The sequence below is a fragment of the Panthera tigris genome, chromosome D1, assembly GCF_018350195.1.
Source record: "Panthera tigris isolate Pti1 chromosome D1, P.tigris_Pti1_mat1.1, whole genome shotgun sequence".
Taxonomy (NCBI): domain Eukaryota; kingdom Metazoa; phylum Chordata; class Mammalia; order Carnivora; family Felidae; genus Panthera; species Panthera tigris.
In genome coordinates this window covers 356,532-375,774 of record NC_056669.1, presented here as the reverse complement: position 1 = coordinate 375,774, position 19,243 = coordinate 356,532, and the positions used below count along the sequence as shown (strand labels likewise).

General features: G+C 39.5%; 1 protein-coding gene across 4 annotated transcripts in view; it reads left to right on the top strand.

Moving 5' to 3' along the window:
* Positions 1 to 18,312, top strand: part of TRPC6 (transient receptor potential cation channel subfamily C member 6) — a 129,513-nt gene extending 111,201 nt beyond the window's left edge. For 3 of the 4 annotated variants that reach the window (XM_042958352.1, XM_042958350.1, XM_042958351.1), the window contains 6 exons: positions 417 to 612; positions 1,363 to 1,566; positions 3,612 to 3,686; positions 9,629 to 9,712; positions 15,418 to 15,493; positions 16,250 to 18,312. In XM_042958352.1, coding sequence (XP_042814286.1) covers positions 417 to 612; positions 1,363 to 1,566; positions 3,612 to 3,686; positions 9,629 to 9,712; positions 15,418 to 15,493; positions 16,250 to 16,401 — 787 coding nt within the window. In that variant the 3' untranslated portion in view covers positions 16,402 to 18,312. Of the gene's footprint in view, positions 1 to 416; positions 613 to 1,362; positions 1,567 to 3,611; positions 3,687 to 9,624; positions 9,713 to 15,417; positions 15,494 to 16,249 lie in introns of those variants that run through there. The other variant, XR_006208301.1, reaches the window with a different exon arrangement.
* Positions 18,313 to 19,243: the final 931 nt, after the last annotated feature.

The window sequence follows — 19,243 nt, the reverse complement described above, 5'->3', positions numbered from 1 at the left end:
TATCTAATTATTGGATATGAGTAGAAGTATAGATGAGCAGGAAACCTAATAAGACTCTAACATTGTATTATTTTTATTAAGTAATACATTTAACACTCCATTACCCAAGCTATGGATTACTTATGTTAGTATCTGTGGTTATGAAGTTATGTTGATAACATTTATTGAGTGCCTATTATGTGCCAGATACTGAGCTGACTGGTTCGTATGCACAGTATGACTTCAGCCCTGCAACCTTCTGGGAAATAAAACCTATTGTATTCATTTTACAGAAAGGAAAACCGAGGTTCATAGAAGTAAAGGATTTTCTCATGAATATTTATTAATTTGCAAACACACAATCAGCGCACTTTTATTATGGTATTATTGTCATTTATACACTGTATTATTTCCTTTCTCTCTTTATTTTTCCCCAGAGTTGAGGAGAGTTTTAAGACACTGTTCTGGGCTATATTTGGACTTTCTGAAGTGAAGTCGGTGGTCATCAACTATAATCACAAATTCATTGAAAATATCGGTTATGTTCTTTATGGAGTCTATAATGTCACAATGGTCATTGTTTTGTTAAATATGTTAATTGCAATGATCAACAGTTCATTCCAGGAAATTGAGGTATGATTTCTGTACATGTGTATAGTCTGTGACTACATGTTTTTTAACTTATGCCAGGCATCAACTCCTCATTGGTGGTGAAAATATAGGCTGTGTTTCCTTTTGTTCTTTGCCTGTTTCACATAGTTGTTTGTCCAGTAATCTAGAAAATTTTAACTCTTTGCTTCCAAATGCAACATCAATGTGTGTGGTGGGTAGTAGGTCATAAGGAGGAGAAATGTCAGATTCATTATTGTTTTTTTAAAAAAACTTAGAAATACTATATCAGCTTGAATTTACATTTTATTTTTAAAAATTGTTACTTACAAATACCACTAGTGTGGTATTTTTTGTAGTGATTTTCAAAAGTGACCATTTCTCGAATCTGGAGTGATAATACAAATTTTTATTCCAGAAATTTTGGAATGTGTCCCAAAGTAATCGAACTTATGATCTTGTGTCGAACAAAAGAGTGAATAATTTTTCATAGTGTTCTTTTCAGAATGTAGAAAAATCCATTTATACCTTTCAGGGTGTTTATAAACATAAGCACATTCTGAGATCTGTAGTTCTCTAAGCCTGATAACATTTCAGACAGATTTTGGAGAGAGTGTGAGTAGAACCTTAACATTAAAAAAATCTTGGAGTGGTGTTTGGGGCCTGAGAGTGTTTGTAGGCACCATTGCTCCTGCCTAGGTACACAGTGTGGGTCGCATCGCAGTAATTCAGTTTTCACATCTCTCTGCTGAACTGACGTGTGTGTTTGCACAGGACGATGCTGATGTCGAGTGGAAATTTGCAAGGGCCAAGCTTTGGTTTTCCTACTTTGAAGAGGGGAGAACATTACCTGTTCCCTTCAACCTGGTGCCAAGTCCAAAGTCCCTGTTTTATCTCTTACTGAGGCTTAAAAAATGGATTTCTGAGATGTTCCAGGCCCATAAAAAAGGTTTCCAGGAGGATGCAGAGATGAACAAGGTAATTTGACTTGATAATTTAAAATTATGTTTTTAAATGCTAGGATCATTTAAAAGAAGTGATCCATGATGACACATCCGATCATTGCCAAATGAGCACAGTCCTTTGGCTTGTATCTACTTGAGAGGAACACTTTGGACATTTCCTACTTAAAAGAATACAGGAAAAATTCATGAAATGTAACTATAATAATGTATTACATTGTCTGTAGAGGGTACTTGAAAGGAGAGCTATTCTGGCCCCATTTTTGCTGTTGTGGCCACAAGCCCCACCTCATGTTCAGTTCACACAGCCTGGTAAAGCATCAGTAGCTTGGGGGAATTTGACAGACTCTACCTTCTTCACTGAAAACTTAGAAATCAATTACTCACATGTAATATGTGAGTCTAGGTTTGGCATTAAGTAGTTCAAGAAAGAAAGATCTAGGGGTATTAACTGGAAACAGTTATGCAGGAAGCAATCTCAAGAAACATAGAAGAGGTGCAGTGTTTAGATGAGGGTTAGCAGTATATTCAGAAGTGTGGAAAGTTGTGTGCCACTGTGTGTGGAGGAGGGGCAGTTACCCTGTGCAGGAACTCTGCTGGTGCAGAACCACACCCAGGAGAAGCCATGAGAGATGGATGCATTCAGAGGAGAAGGGCCAGCATGGGGACAGGTGCATATAAGGCGTCATATGATGGGGAGTTGAAGGACTTGGGGATTACATCCAAAAAAGGAGGATTGAAGGGGAACAAGGCGAATATCTTTAGAACTCTCAGTTTTGACTAGGGGGTATACTTGTTTTTTGTCCCTTCAAACACAGGGAGAGATGCCATGGGCAAAAGTTGCAAATAGTTCAGCTGTAGTTCTATTTAAAAACAAACTTGTCACAACAACATCTGTCCAGGGGCGCCTGGGTGGCTCAGTCTGCTGAGGGTCCAACTTCAGCTCAGATCATGATCTTGAGGTTCGTGAGTTTGAGCCCCGCATTGGGCTCTGTGCTGACAGCTTGGAGCCTGGAGCCTGCTTCATATTCTGTGTCTCTCTCTCTCTGCCCCTCACCTATTTCACACTCTGTCTCTCTCTCAAAAATAAGTAAACATTAAAAAAATCAAAGAAAATATCTGTCTAACAGAGTGGGCTGTCTTGCAAAGTAGTAAGTTCCCCATCATTGCATGTAATCAATAAATGCAGAATGACCAATATTAGGAATTTATAGAAGATATTCCAACAGTGAGTGGGCAGTTGAGCCAAATGATTGTGAAAGTTTCTAGCCATTCTAAGATTCTATCACTGAGAGAAAAGAGAAATATTCTAATTCCTGCTCTGCTTGCCACTCACCATTTTGGGTTCTCAAATAAATAATAAACTCTCCGAGCTTTAGTTTCTTCAGCTGTACTATGGGAATAAAAATTATATCTACATCATAAAGATCAAATGAGTATGTAAAAGGACCTTGAGAATTATAATTTTTTTAATGTTTATTTATTTTTGAGAGAGACAGAGACAGAATGCTAGTGGGTTTGGGCAGAGAGAGAGGGAGGCACAGAATCTGAAGCAGGCTCCAGGCTCTGAGCTGTCGGCACAGAGCCTGATGCAGGGCTTGAAGTCACGAGCTGTGAGATCATGACCTGAGCCGAAGTAGGACGCTTGACCGACTGAGCCACCCGGGCGCCCCAGGACCTTGAGAATTATAAAACCTGCTTTAAATGTAGTTATTACTATACTTTGTGAAATTTTGGAGAAACAGGCCATCTATAGCACTCTTCTGGATGTCTAACTTCTAGAACTCAGTGGGTTGATGGCAGGAATGTCCCTCCCTTTACTTAATACTCCTTTACTTACATTAATTAATGGAGTTTACAGTTCTAATGGAACAGCAACCTGAGAGAATTCATTGTTCTCACCAATGGGAAGCACCCAATAAGAACATGTTTCTCTTCTTGAAACTTGCTACAGAATCAGACCAGATGGCTTTTAAGATATGGAATAAAGAATGAAATTGTTTTTGTAATTCTAAATGAAGAATTAGCAATTGTACTCATCTTACTATCTATTTTTAAAAGAGAAACGAAGAAAAGAAATTTGGAATTTGGGGAAGTCATGAAGACCTTTCAAAATTATCGCTTGACAAAAAACAGGTAAGCTCATATTTGAAAACATGAAGTCATATGTGTGCCCAGGCTTATCTTTTCAGAAAAAAGGACAAATGTTCAGAAGCAATTTCAAGAAACAGGTAATATATACATTAAAGATTTTAATTGTGTTAATAATGCCTCAAAGATCTGTTATTGAGTGATGGAAATAAGCTTATGTCCAGTTAATCAGAAGAAAGAACTGTGTATATCTTTAAGACAGATATTAAGCATATATGTTTGGGTCCTTGTGGGTAATGAAATACAGGGATAGTGATGTAAAGCAGGAAAAATTAAACTGATAGAGGAGCGTCAGGGACCCAACGGAGATCTGATTCACTGCACTTGAGCAGTGTGGGGTGAGGGTGGGCATACACACATCCAGCAGAGCCTCTCTACCTGTCGGTCATTTTCTTCACCAAGGCAGGGTTGCCTCCGAGCAGTTTGTGCTGGAGCTCCCAGTCAGGCTGGCTGACGTTTTTGGTCTTTTTACCTTTCCCTCTTTCATGGTGAGCCAAGCCCCACAGTCCAAGACCGTTTTCTACCCCCTGCTTCTACTCCCTGTTACCTGTCACAGGCATGATTCTGAGCACATCTCCTACTTCTGTGTCTTGGCATTTGGTTCCTAGAGGACTGACATAATGCAGCTATCTCCTTTACTTTTCCTTGCCATGTAAGCTTGTGATGAACAGAACTGACGCCCACAGCTTGCTTTTGCTTGATACATTAGCTACACTCCTGGGAGAGTGCTTTTACAGCACACGTTTATATTTCCAGTCAAGTTTGCCTATTGTTACTGAAGTGGGTTTCCACTGCAATGTGCTTGGCCCTGATAGGGACTAAGAAAAACTCTCATGGTTCCTTCTTTCTTACCAATTTGTGCAACGTTTGCTCTCTTTTTCATGAAGTCTGCTTCCAAAACAATGCTTAAGTTTCCATTTCACTCAGATCTTCTGACTCCCTGAGGACAAAAGTGGTTAGGTTCCACCCACATCACCTCCACACGTGCTCTGGGTGCACCATAGAAATCAGTGGAATGAGCCACATAAAAATACTTTTTGAAACAAAGTGAGAAGACCTACTTATTATCTTTGCTTATATCCTTTAGCTCTGAAGGTCCCTGAATTTGGTGGCTGCTAGCATTAGCTTTTCAGATAAATTCTGAGAGGCCAGCATAACTCAAGTCCCATCTCTGCCACACTGTATGATGCATAAACCTGAAGATGCTGATAACTTCCCGAATAACCGCTCTCTTTGAGCTCCAGGAGGGATCACTTTCAAGTTGTCAGTTGCAGACAGGCTCTTGCGTCCTATGCAATAGATGTCATTTTAGCATTTTCTGTCTGTTTGGCACTGGCTTGAGTGACATGTGCAGATTTTTTTTGTTATTAGTCACATATAACTGATATATGTTGATTTTGTGCAAATTCCCAATCCTTTTCTCCGGGCATATTGAATTAAAATTTCTGGCATTGGGGTGTGGAAGTGTGTACTTTAGTTAGGCCTTAGGATATTCTAAGGCCCATCTGGGTGTGGGAATCATGGGAATCACAGAATATTTCATTCCCTGAATGACTTTGTCATGGACACATCAGTGAACAGTAATATTCAGCAGAGTAGACTAGACTAGATTAAAATGAAACGTGAGGGGTGTCTGGGTGGCTCAGTCGCTTGAGCCTCCGACTTCAACTCGGGTCATGATCTCTCAGTGCGTGAGTTCGAGCCCCACGTTGGGCTCTGTGCTGACAGCTGGGAGCCTGGAGCCTGCTTTGGATTCTGGGTCTCCCTCTCTCTCTGCCTCTCCCATGCCCATGCTCTTCTCTGTCTCTGTCTCTGTCTCTCTCAAAGAAAAATAAACACTAAAAATAAAAATAAAAAGACACATGAAATAGGACTAAATCCACATAGTAGATATCTATCCTTCTGTACAGCAGTAATAGCTGCTGACACTTGTAGAGCATGTGCTGTATGTCAAGCGGTGTGTCCCACAGCCTTCCTGTTTGATTCTTCCACCACCTCTAGCAGCTAGGTAATATCATTTCCCCTATTTCACGCATTAGAAACCCGAGGACAGTAGAGCTGAAGTAACCTGCCCACAGTCTCATTTCAAACAACAACCAGAATTCAAATTCAGATCCACTTGATTCCAAAGCAAGAGCTTATAAGCACTGCCCCCACGTGGTGCTTTTCACGTCTGCATCCCTGTGGACTGAACGTGGTATCTATACATTTTAGCTCATTGCTCTGTTCCTGGCTTTACTCTAAATGCTAATATCGAAATAATTACTAGGAAATGAACAAGAGAAGACATAAAGAATGCAGGAGATGTGGTCTAAAAACAAAGATAGACAGTAGCTCATTCAGAATCAGTGTATTTCCACATGAGTCGGGAACAAAGCTTAAAGCCAGCTCTTCCTGCTGCCACTCCCGTTGCATTTCACACATCGCTACCGTTTACAGATATCCACATCCCTAAGGCTTAAATACTATTCATTTGGCCAGTTGAATCCCCCTGACTTTCTAGCCTGCTTGAATAGCTGGCCATGGGAACACTTAGTTCTACATTAGAATTTTCTGCCACCAAGTGGTAATAGTGCTTCTTTGCGCCGTTGAGTAAATTTATCCTTACATTGCCTTTCTTTCATATGATTGTAACAAGTATTTATTATATGACTATTATGTATTAGAAACTGATTAGAATTTTTTGTTGTATTTGTACCCAGGTTTATATTTCACATTTAGAGAAGAACTAGTCACATAAAAGTGGTCCGTGTGAATTTATAACTGTTTAGTCATATACCATTCAACTATACCAGTGGTTCCCAACCAGGGGTGGTCCGTCCCCTGCCCCCACTACCGGCACCTCAGGGTACATTTGTAATACCTGGAGACATTTTGGTTGTCACAACCGGACAGGGGAGCTGTTATTGGCATCTAGTAGGTAGAGGGCAGGGATCCTGCTAAACATCCTACAATGCACAGGAAGCCCCACACAATAAAGACTTATCCAGCCCAAAGTGTCAGTAACCGTTGGAATGAAGAATCTTTGGACTCTACCTATTGAGAGCATGAAGTGGTGGGAGTGCTGTGTGTTGTACTGAAATGTTATGAGTACACAGAAGCTGTGGCCATTGACGCTTCAAGATCTACAGTCTGGACAATCTGTAATCACACACATTCTCAAATGAACAGAATGCCATTTTCTGACATACCTGCCACTGTTACATCTTCTGTGCCATCCGGTGTGTTCGTTGGTACAGCATCAGCCTCATGCCTTCAGTTTAAGTTCTTTCCAGTTTAGATGTACCTTTACCATCTATGTTGAGCTGCAGCCAACTGGTTCACAAACCTAGATTGAACATGTTTTCTATAGCAAGGTGTCTAGCAGCCAGTGAACCCCATCAGTGACCCAGAAGCACTTTTTCCTTCCTTTATTTCACCAACCAGTGCTTTCTGAGCACTTGCCATCTGCCAGCAGTTCTGGCTCCAGGGACAGTGAGGTGAGCTAAACAAAATCTCTCCTTCCACAGAGCCCAGCAGGATGTAGATAAACATGTAACCAAGCCAGTGAATAAAATAAGTGTCAAATGACCTAGCTGGCTCCAGATCTATTTTTCATAAGGTGGGCAGGAAAACCTCTCTGCGGAGCTTATGTTTTAAGCTAAAACCCAAAAGATGAGGCAGAGCAAATAAGCCAGTCGGGAAAAGAGCATTTCAAGAACTGGGAACAGCACACGCAAAGCCCTTAAAATAGAAATGAGTGAATGAATGAAGGCCTGGGTGATGTTGATATATTATTAAATCCCCCCCCCCCGCCCCCTCAAAAGGATGATCTCTATAGGCATGTAGTGTCCTGAGCTGCCTTAACTGGAGGTGATTGACATATCAAATGTTAAGGTTTATTCATCTTCAAAAAAATAAAAATCCCAAAGAAACATATTTTTTTCACTTTCTTATTTCCATGAACACTTTTTGGATGTACTAGTGGCCCCTAACGAAAGAAGGAGACATCAAATTAATAACTTCCAATCATGAAGTTGTAAATTAATGAATAGGTGGTAAATAAATCAAAGGCACGATGCACAAAGATCCCTTTGTCTGGATCCTCTCCTCTGATTATGAACCTGTCCTCACCCTCCATGCTATATCATGAAAAATGGGGGATGAAAGTGGGCTTGAATCCTGTCGTCACATTTAATGGTGCCCTTAAAGCATAAATCATGGTTTGAAAGCCAGGAAGCATTATATCATCATAAAGATAAATGAATAACTATTTTTAAGAATAAATATTAAAAATTACATTGTTAAAAACATGTTGAAGTTTGCATTTGTTTCCCACATCCATAGATTAGTAGGACTTGAAGGAGAATAGGTATCCACTGGACTAGTCCCTTCATTGTTGGAGAGAGTGCAGAAAGTTCCAGCATCTCACCTGCTGCTCCAGAGCTGTTGTGGCAGAGCCTTAGTCTTCACATTTCTGTCAAGCACGCTTTTATACAAGCACCAATTGTATAATTTTATCTTAATTATGTTTAAAGTTAATATAAAGTGAAAGAATATGGATATTTTGCTGACACTGTTAGAGAGGTTGAAAGACAAGGGGAAATAGCTACATGAAAAGGGGTGCTAATATTTTCAAAATTGCATATTGTGTTTTTATGGATCTTATCAGCCTTAGTATATTCTTCCTGTGCATATAGCTTAGCAAGATAATGATTGTTATGTTCTTCACTGAATACCCAGAATCCATAGCACAGCATCTTCATACAGAGGGCACTCCATCAATGTCCAGTGTTTACTGGATGAATGTGTGCATAGCTGTTTTAGGTCAGCATGTAGCCATTTAAAGCATCAAAGCATTGAAGTTAAGGACTTTAATTCTCAATGAGCTTTACTTACAGCAACTTAGATGCCATTGGGAAATATGAATCATCACCGACTTTGAAGATGGTCTTAAAGTTTCTTGTCCCTTGGAAAACAGTTGTACACCAAAAAAAACAACAACAACAAAAACAAAAACACAAATGTGAAGCTGATGTGTTTTGCTCAGGTTCTCCTACTTATTTATTTTTAAAACCATGTTTTTCCTTTTAGAGAATGCCGTGAAGAGTTTTTTTAATCATTTTCTCGGCATGTTTTTTTTTAGAAAAAGTTTTTAACATTTATTCATTTTTGAGAGAGAGAGAGAGAGCATGAGTGGGGCAGGGGCAGAGAGAGAGACACACAGAATCTGAAGCAGGCTCCAGTCTCTGAACTTTGAGCACAGCACCAATGCAGGGCTCGAACTCATGGACCGTGAGATCACGACCTGAGATGAACTTGTACGCTTAACAGCTTGAGCCACCCAGGTGTCCTATTAGCATGTGTATACAGTACTTTACCACCTTAATTGCAGATTGTTTTAGATCTTTTTTATTTGCCTGTTCAAGCAAATATATGGTTTCAAAAGTACTGCCCAAATGTGATACTATGTAGATCCTAAAATTCAAATGCATTAATTTGTTTTTTATTGGCCCCTGAACTCTGTCTCACAACAAAGTCTTACCCTTGTGTTACTTCAGGCACCCACCTACAAGTGTGGGTATTGTGCTCATGGATGCTGGCCTGTTGCTCCCTTAACAGAGGACTTCTTAGATAACCACCATCACTTCCCCAACTTGTTTGCCTCCTCCTCTATCAGAGATGTGCCTGTGAGAATGTTAAAGCATGACTGTCATGACTACATGACTGATAGCCACGCAGTCTATGAAAGTCCTCAGACAACCTTGAATAACCATTGAGAGATCCAGCACCCCTCAGGTGCCTCTGGTTTGTCTTGGAAGATAGGCTATAAAGCAAATTAAATGAAAAATTTACATATGTAACTTATAAATTCCTATATACAACTGATAAATATCGTTACATTATTTAGAAGAAAAATAAGAATTTTTATTCTTTTCAAATTACAGCTTGGGCATAGTAAACAATCAAGTATAAGGAGCTCAGAAGATTTCCAGTTAAATAGTTTCAATAATCCTCCAGGAAAGTATCAGGTAAGCATGATTTTTTTTTTTTTTTTTTAGAAAACTAAGACTAATTATTTGTAATATTTAAAATCCCAAACTATGTGATTCTTTAAGTGAAAATGAACCATTATGTTGTTTTTCTCAATGTCAAAATAATGCATGAATTCGACAAATATGTGCCTATACTTTCTAAGGACTGGAGATACGTAAGTAAATAAAATAGATGAAGTCTTGGCATCCCAGAGCTTAGAGTCTACATGTTCATTGTAAAAGGCCTATATGTTCATTGTAAAAAGTCTATCCTCACAAAAAAACATACAGGAGAGAATAAAGTGTACCTCAAAACCCACTACTGAGATTTAAAGACTACTTATTTGGTGATATTCTGCCAGGTGATTATGTGTATATGTATAATTTTACATGTACTTCAATATTATATAACTGTATATATAATATATAAAGGAGTTAATAGTACTTAAATAATGGCTAACAGGTTTTCACTTCACAAAACATATATTTATATTAATTTTAATGGATGTATAGTACTCTTTGTACAAATATATGATAATTAAAATAATTTCCTATTGATGGAACTTTAACGGTTTTTTTCTACTATTGTAAGTGGTACTACTATGAACATTGTCCATGCACCCAATTACATCCTTAGAATAAGTTCTTAAAAGTGGAATTTTACTGTCTACCATTTAATTTGGGGTTTAGAGAGTTAGATTTAGTTTAACTATATATCCACCCAGGACTTCCTGCACATGGTACTGAACCTTCTGCATTTCCAACATTCTCATGGTTGAAGCCCAGATGGGGGAAAACTTTGTTGCATTGAAACTAGACATTCCAGTGCACTGGGAGGGGCAAGATGGTGGAGCAGCCTGGAAGTTCTCGGCTTCTCTCATCCCTGAAATGCAGCTAGACCAGCACAACCCATTTTTCACACCTGGAAAATTGATGTTAGGATTAACAAAACAATCTGCTTAACTTGAACCACGGAACTCAGCACGTACATGGCACAGAGAGGTGAACTGGGGGAGAGAGAAGCTGTGAAGGGTAGGGAGCGGTTTTTGTTTGCCGAGAGGGGACAGAGACAGGCGGTAGAGTACAGGAAAAGCACTCCCCCTGAAAGTAGATGGAGAGAAAGAGAAAGAGTGAAAACACCCACAATGGATTGAACAAAAAAGGGAGAAAGGAGAAAGAAGAGGGTTTCAGTACCATTAGGACTCTATAAACAGGGGCACACAGTGTTGGAAACTTCTCCGCTCAATACCTGGCAGAGCTCTATTAGGGAGTTCTGACAGAGCTCTGAATCCCTAGGAGAAGACAGTGAGGTCTGAGGGGTCCATGGGCCACAGGGGAGAAGCCGTTCCTCTGCTAGGAGGGCATTTGGTGGAGGCCATACAACCTCCCCAGAGGAAAAGGTCCCAGTGGACCCCAGAGAACAGCCCTGTTTTCTGGTATTGGAACAAAGATGCCAGGGCATGGTTAAACCTGGTGCCAGCTGTGTGTTGTGTTTTGCCATAATCTCTGAGCCTCTGCTGCCATGTGAGCACATGAACTTTTCCTGGGGCAAGCAGGTACCCAGCCACATTCTCTGAACCTCTGCAAGAGCGCAGCCACACTAATGTTACCTGGGGCCAGCTAGCACCTGGCCATTGCCCGGTGAGACCCTCCCTCAGAATGTTGGAGGGGGTCCAAGCTGTAGGGCTCTCAGAAGTGAGGGGTTTGGAAACACAGCCCCATCTGAGATAAAATTTGGGAGAGAGGTGCTGCCTGGCAGGCTGACAGCTTGGACACAGACAGTGTAGAAGCAGGGAGCAGACAGAAGCCAGAGACAAAGGAGGGGTTCTTGATTGCCACTGAGCGAGAGCATAGAATTCTGGTGCTAGAGACTGTGAAGCTGGGTGATGCCATTTTCACCTCTCCCGCACCTGTGCATAAACACACATGCACGCCACACCTATACACCCCATTAAGCTAAGCAGCACCACCTAGCGGAGAACGGAGCTGTTACACCAAGCTCTACCCAATTGCGCCCTCCAAGAACATGCCCTAGAGGACCACCACAAGTCTCTCCACCTGCTTACTACACAGACTATAAAGTGCATCATAGATTTTTAGGGGAAACTGGATGTAATTTATTTTGGATTTCATTCTGTTCTCTGGTCCATCTATTCTTTTTTTTTTGTTTTTTTCTTTTCTTATTCTTGGGTACAGAAAGAGAAAAAAAATTTTTTTTTCAGTTTAAAACTTTTAAAATATTTTTACTACACTTTTTCTTTTTTGTCAAATTTTAAATTCTATTTTACTTCATTTCATTTTATTTTATTGTATAATTTTTAAACATTTAAAATTTTTTTCTTACCTTTTTTCTTTCCCTTTTTTCTCTATTCTATCAAGTTTCTTTCAAAACCAAATCAAAACATATCTAGGATCTAGCTCCCTTTATTTTTTTGTGTTGTTTTTAACTTTATAATTTTATTTTTTTATTTTACTAATTCTTTTTCTTCTTCCAAAATGACAAAATGAAGGAATTCACCCCAAAAGAAAGAACAGGAAGAAATGACAGCCAGGGACTTAATCAACACAGATATAAGCAAGATGTCTGAACTAGAATTTAGAATCATGATAATAAGAACTAGCTGGGTTTGAAAAAAGCATAAATCCCTTTCTGCAGAGATGAAAGAAGTAAAATCTAGTCAGGATGAAATTAAAAATGCTATAACTGGGGCGCCTGGGTGGTTCAGTCGGCTAAGCGTCTGACTTCAGCTCAGGTCACGATCTCGCAGTTCGTGGGTTCCAGTCCCACTTCGGGCTCTGTGCTGACAGCTCAGAGCCTGGAGCCTGTTTCAGACTCTGCGTCTCCCTCTCTCTCTGACCCACCCCGTTCATGCTGTATCTCTCTCTGTCTCAAAAATAAATAAATGTTAAAAAAAATTAAAAAATTTTGCTATAACTGACATGCTATGTTGAATGGATGCCACGGCAGCATGGATGGATGAGGCAGAGCAGTGAATCAGCAATACAGAAGACAAAATTATGGAAAATAATGAAGTAGAGAAAAAAGAGGGAAACTAAGGCAAAAGAATGATACAAGAATTTGAGAACTCCGTGACTCATTAAAAAGGAATAACATCCGAATCATAGGAATCCCAGAAGATGAAGAGAGAGAAAAAGGGGTAGAAGGCTTATGTGAGCAAACCATAATGGAAAATGCTCCTAACCTGGGGAAAGACAAAGACATTGAAATCCAAGAAGCGCAGAGAACTCCCATTAGACTGAACAAAAACCATCAACAAGGCATATCATAGTCAAATTCACAAAATACACAGACAAGGAAAGAATTACGAAAGCAGCAAGGAAAAAAAATACTTAACCTACAAGGGCAGACAGATCAGGTTCACAGCAGACCTATCCACAGAAACTTGGCAGGCTAGAAAGGAGTGGCAGGATATATTCAACATGCTGAATTGGAAAAATATACAGTCAAGAATTGTTTATCCAGCAAGGCTGTCATTTGAAATAGGAGAGATAAAGAGTTTCCCAGACAAACAAAAACTAAAGAAGTTCATGACCACTAAACCAGTCCTGCAAGAAATTTTAAGGGGGACTTTCTAAGGGGAGAAAAGATGAAGCAAAACAAAACAAAACAAAACAAAATTTGTATGGAACCAGAAAAGACCCTGAATAGCTAAAGCAGTTCTGAAAAAGAAAACCAAAGCTGGAGGCATCACAATTCCAGACTTCAAAATGTATTACAAATCTGTAATCATAAAGACAGTATGGTACTGGCACAAAAACGGACACATAGATCAGTGGAGCAGAGTAGAGAACCCAGAAATGGACCTGCAAACATATAGCCAACTAATCTTTGATGGAGCAGGAAAGAATATCCAATGGAATAAAGACAGTCTCTTCAAAAATGGTGCTGGGAAAACTGGACACTGACATGCAGAAGAATGAACCTGGACCACTTTCTTACACCATACACAAAAATAAACTCAAAATGGATGAAAGACCTAAACATAAGACAGGAAGCCGTCAAAATCCTAGAGGAGAAATCAGGAAAAAACCTCTTTGACCTTGGCCACAGCAACTTCTTACTCAACATATCTCTGGATGCAAGGGAAACAAAAGCAAATATGAACTACTGGGACCTCATCAAAACAAAAAGCTTCTGCACAGCAAAGGAAACAATCAGGAAAACTAAAAGGCAACCAATGGAATAGAAGATATTTGCAAATGACATATCAGATAAAGGATTAGTATCCAAAATCAATAAAGAACTTATCAAACTCAACACCCAAAAACCAAATAATCCCATGAAGAAATGTGCAAAAGACATGAATAGGCACTTTTCTAAAGAAGACATCCAGATGGCAAACAGACACATGAAAAAATGTTCAACATCACTCATCATCAGGGAAAACAAATCAAAACCACAATGAGATACCACCTCACACCTGTTAGAATGGTTAAAATTAACAACTCAGGCAACAATGGATGTTGGCGAGGATGTGGAGGAAGAGAAACACTTTTGCACTCCTGGTGGGAATGCAAACTGGTACAGCCACTCTGGAAGACATTACGGAGGTTCCTCAAAAAATTAAAAAATAGAACTACCCTAAGACCCAGCAATTGCGCTACTAGGTATTTATCCAAATGATATAGGTATGCTGTTTTGAAGGGGTTCGTACACTCTAATGTTTATAGCAGTGCTATGGACAAGAGACAAACTATGGAAAGAGCCCAAATGTCCATTGACAGATGAATGGATAAAGAAGATGTGGAGTGTGTGTGTGTATACACACACACACACACACACACACACACACACACACACTGGAATATTACTCAGCAATCAAAAATAATGAAATCTTGCCATTTGCAACGATGTGGATGGAACTATAATGTATTACGCTAAGCAAAATTAGAGAAAGACAAATATCATGACTTCACTCATATGAGGACTTTAAGATACCAAACAGATGAACATAAGGGAAGGGAAACAAAAGTAATATAAAAACGGGGAGGGGGAAAAACATAAGAGACTCTTAAATATAGAGAACAAACTGAGGGTTACTGGAGGGATTGTGGGTGGGGGAAGGGCTAAATGGGCAAAGGGAATTAAGGAAGACACTTGTTGCGATGAACACTGGGTGTTATATGTAGGGAGTGAATCACTGCATTCTACTCCTGAAATCATTATTGCACTATATGCTAACTAACCTGGATGTAAATTTTAAAAAATAGAAGTAATGCACTAAAAAAAAAAGAAACTAGACATTTCTGAATTATTAGCAAGTATAAAATCAAAACTACCTTTCTTGGTAAGGGAGGTCAAAACATAAATGAGTGTATGTTTGCTTAATTTGCCATTTCCACATCCAGTACTATACACACCGTCAACCTCCTCAAATGAAAGGCATTGTTTTGCTCTACTACTTTGCAAGTAAAATATAAGCAGTAAACATCAAGGGGTAGATGTTTTTTTCTAAACCTATTCTTTTCTCAAGAATTAACTTGTGAGTCATTAGCTCTGGTAATGTAAAAATTGCTGTAATAATTTGCCGATAGTGTGCATTCCATGCCAGATAAATCCTCTTAGTCTTTGTTAGCATTACTTCTAAGGTCCTTACAGGGGAAAGACCCAGACAGTTATTCCAAATGAAAGATTTGTCATAAACATAAAACTGAGCTGGGTTTCTCCTTTGTCTGTCTAGAAAATTATGAAGAGGCTCATTAAAAGATACGTCTTACAAGCCCAGATAGATCGGGAGAGTGACGACGTGAATGAAGGTGAGCTGAACAGGGACCAGCCGGCCCCTGAGCCTGAGTGTGGGTGCAGCCCTGATGTAGAGCTGGAGAAAAGCTGGAGAGAGCGGTTTGGGGAGGGTGAGCCTCCTAGGGAAGAGAGGGAGGGTCTCACCAACCGTCAGCGCTACTAAATAGTGTCGGAAAATAGGCTGTTTTTCCAGAGTTGGGGCAGGTGTCACTTGCGACATAAGAAACTGTTGCTTTTGGGGCGTGGCTTGCAGGGATGAAGAAGTGGTTGGGAAAAGTAAAAGGCTCTTGCCCCCAATCCTGCAAACATTTACCATGAATGTTTCCTTTTTACTAGAGAATCTAGAAAAGATACTCAGATTCCTCAGTGTCTTTTAAGTTGGGTTGACCTGACAAGATGTAAGTTTTGGGACCTGCAACAGTAATGACTGTGGCTTTCTCAGTAGAAGGCACTACCATCAAGTGCTACCCCTGTGACTGTTCAAAACTAATAGGTCCTCAAGTCAGCAGATTTCCTCAGAGTCCAACGGAATTGGCACCTCTTCCAATTTCCTTGGGACTTTTGTTACCATTTTTTCTCTATAACCTTTTCATTAACCAAAAGCTTTAGCTGAGAAAATTGAAACCTGCCCCATTAGGAAGTTTTTTCCTCTGAAAGGATTCAAACTACAGATGTGTGTGGAACTGACTGATTTCATTCTGTTCCAGAATCACTAGTTTCTCTGCATTATGTATTTATAGTTGACTTCCTATCTCTCTTGTTTTTTAAAGGGGAACTGAAGGAAATTAAACAGGACATCTCAAGCCTCCGCTATGAGCTCCTTGAAGAGAAAACTCAGAATTCAGAAGACCTCGCAGAACTTATTAGAAAACTTGGGGAGAAATTATCAATGGAACCAAAGCAAGAGGAAGGCAATAGATAATGCAAAGATGTCCATTAAAAATCCTATTTATTTGTCTACTTGAAGCCATATTATTTCCAATATATTTTTTAAGTGCCATTGTGACCATCTTTTAAACAAGAAAATGTCCAAAGATAACTTGGGAAATTCCATTATCTGAAACCCTAATATTTAATATTTTTGGTGATTAAATTTCATTGTTCAGGCTAAAGTTTGTGGATTATGGTGAAAATTATGCCCAACTATTTGATGTTTTCTTGAGCATAACAATCGTGATGCTGTGATTGCTATCTAGTGTCTGCCTGGGGATTGTCTTGGCTGGTAGGAGGCTGACACAGCACACTCTCCATGTGGTCTTTACCTTGAAGGTGATTTCAGGTAACTGCTTGCCTGCCTTATGGATCCCCTGATGGTGACTTCCAGCCTTGAAATCTAGGGAGAGATAATCTGTAGCTGTTTGGAAAATGCCATTTAATCATCTGCTCTAAGCCCTCACAGAATATGATTGGTAATATCTGTGCAAAATTGGGTTAAATCTTTCCTAAATTTGCCAGTTCACCTCTTTGAAAATGTTACACTTAACAGTGAAAAAGTGCTTCCTCTACTGAGCCCTGGGAACACGGTTTAGTTTGTGTGTGTATGTGCATGTGCATACGCATACACACGCGAGTGCACATAGAAAAGTGTGTATGAAATGCTTGTCCTGTTTTCTTTTGTAGCCAATATGGGCTCTCAAAACCTCTTTATCTTTTGATTTTTACTGTGACTGCAAAATTGTTGTCCAAATAATGAATCCTTTATTGGAGAAGTATCAAAGTCACAACTGATTATGATTATTTGGTCCAATTATAGCAAAATGTGCTCTTTTTGAGGCATTTACAGGTAAATCCCACATTTGGCATTGAGTATAAAGGAAACTGTGGAGGGAACTTGCAAATACTTACCTTTATTCTCAGTATGTTCTACCCTCTCTCAAAATATATGAAGCAGGGATGTGCGTTTGTAGGCATCCACGTAGGCTGCTCTTACGATGTGAAGCAATATCTACAGCGATTAAAAGAGAGAAGTGAAAGTTCATCTTTTCAACTACACAGACTACCAACATTTAAATGATGCTGGGTATTAACTGGAAATGTTTCTTTAAATTCAGTAAAGAGAGGTTTCAAATGCAAATTTTTAACTTCATTTTAGAGATAAAATGGTCACAAAAATCTAGTTAGCCCCAACTTTGAATTAATTTAAGTCAAAGTAGTTTTATGTAACCAGATCACAAAATACAACTGAAATTTGCACTCGGTGATTTTGTATTTGTGGGTATTATTTACTGAGAAGTTATTTAGTAATACAGAAAAGGTAGGCTTTCAAATGTTTTGTGACAGTATTTGAGCCAGAAGTTGTAAAAATCAGCTCATAGCAAATGCACTATTAGCAAGTTAAAATAATCTAACATCCACAAAGCTTTGTGTTGTACCATGAAGGAGATTGGCCTCTATGCCAAGGGGTGCTCTGTGGCAGCAAATGGGCTTGACTCCAAAGAATCTAGAAAAGATACTCACATTACTCAGTGTCTTTTAAGTTGGGTTGACCCGACAAGATGAAAGTTTTGGGACCTGCAACAGGGATGACTGTGGCTTTCTCAGTCATCAAGTGCTACCTCTGTGACCGTGCAAAACTAATATGTCCTGAAGTCAGTAGATTTCCTCAGAGTACAACGAAATTGGCACCTCTTCCAATTTCCTTTCAATTGGAACATGAAAAGAAACCAACCACATTTTAAGCAAGGTTTTTAAAAATTCCAACAAGAGCTTAATTAAAGGCATATTGTCAGAGGATGGCCATAAGCATGACTATCCTGCACAAGTGTCAAGGCCTTTGGCTTTAACTCTTGTATTCATGTTGTAGTCAGCCTAACATATAAAAATAAAATGATTAATCAGATTAAATGTATTTGTTCATCCTGTTCTCTCGGTCATATTTCTCTGCTCAAATTCGGTGCTTTCTGGACGCTTGTAAGGAGGGAAGCACAGTGATGTCTGACTCTGACCATACAGCTGCTTCCTGGAGGCCAAGCCACAGTCACACCTCATAGCAGACCTACTACCAGTGAACAAAATGAAGTCCCACTGCCTCGTTTTACTCTGCTATTTGTATTACTCTGAAACTGAGAATTAACACAAATTCAGTATGGTTTTACTACGTGTATCAAATGGGTGACCAGAATCTACTGTCTGCTTAAAACTTTGCTAGGGACCAAAAATGAAAAATGAATGTCTGACCTCAAAGAGCTTACAGCCCAGTAAAGAAACAGGAGTATAAAAAACACACAACTACAAGAAAGGTTTCCTGAGTCTCTACTGTGTGCAGGCACATGATAAGTGCTTTCCATGCATTATTGAATTTAATCTAACTTTATGCTGATAACAACTGTATGAGGTAAACACTATTAATACCCTCGTTTTAGAAATGAGAAAACTGAGGCTTTTAGAAACTAAGTAACTTAAATATAGAATAGGTGCCAGAGCTGGGAACAAAACCCAGACTTGCCTCACAACAGAAGCTTCACATTTACCTGTGGTCTTGACAGAAAATACTGGAGCGTGGTTGTCTCACTGTAAAACTCACCTTTCAGTCTCCAGGTGAGGAAAAATGGGCTGTATCTGAACACCCTAAAGTCCATTACTTGCCAATGCAGAGACAGACAATGGTGTTAATCATGGAAGGGTGTGGGTAAAGAGAAGATTTGGCTTTGAAAGGATTGCATATTAAAAAAAATAATAGATGGGGATGTACATTAGGGGGTGGAGACAGTGTGAGCAGGGCCAAGAGCTGGGCATGTGTGGGGGACACTAGGTTCTGCAGAAAG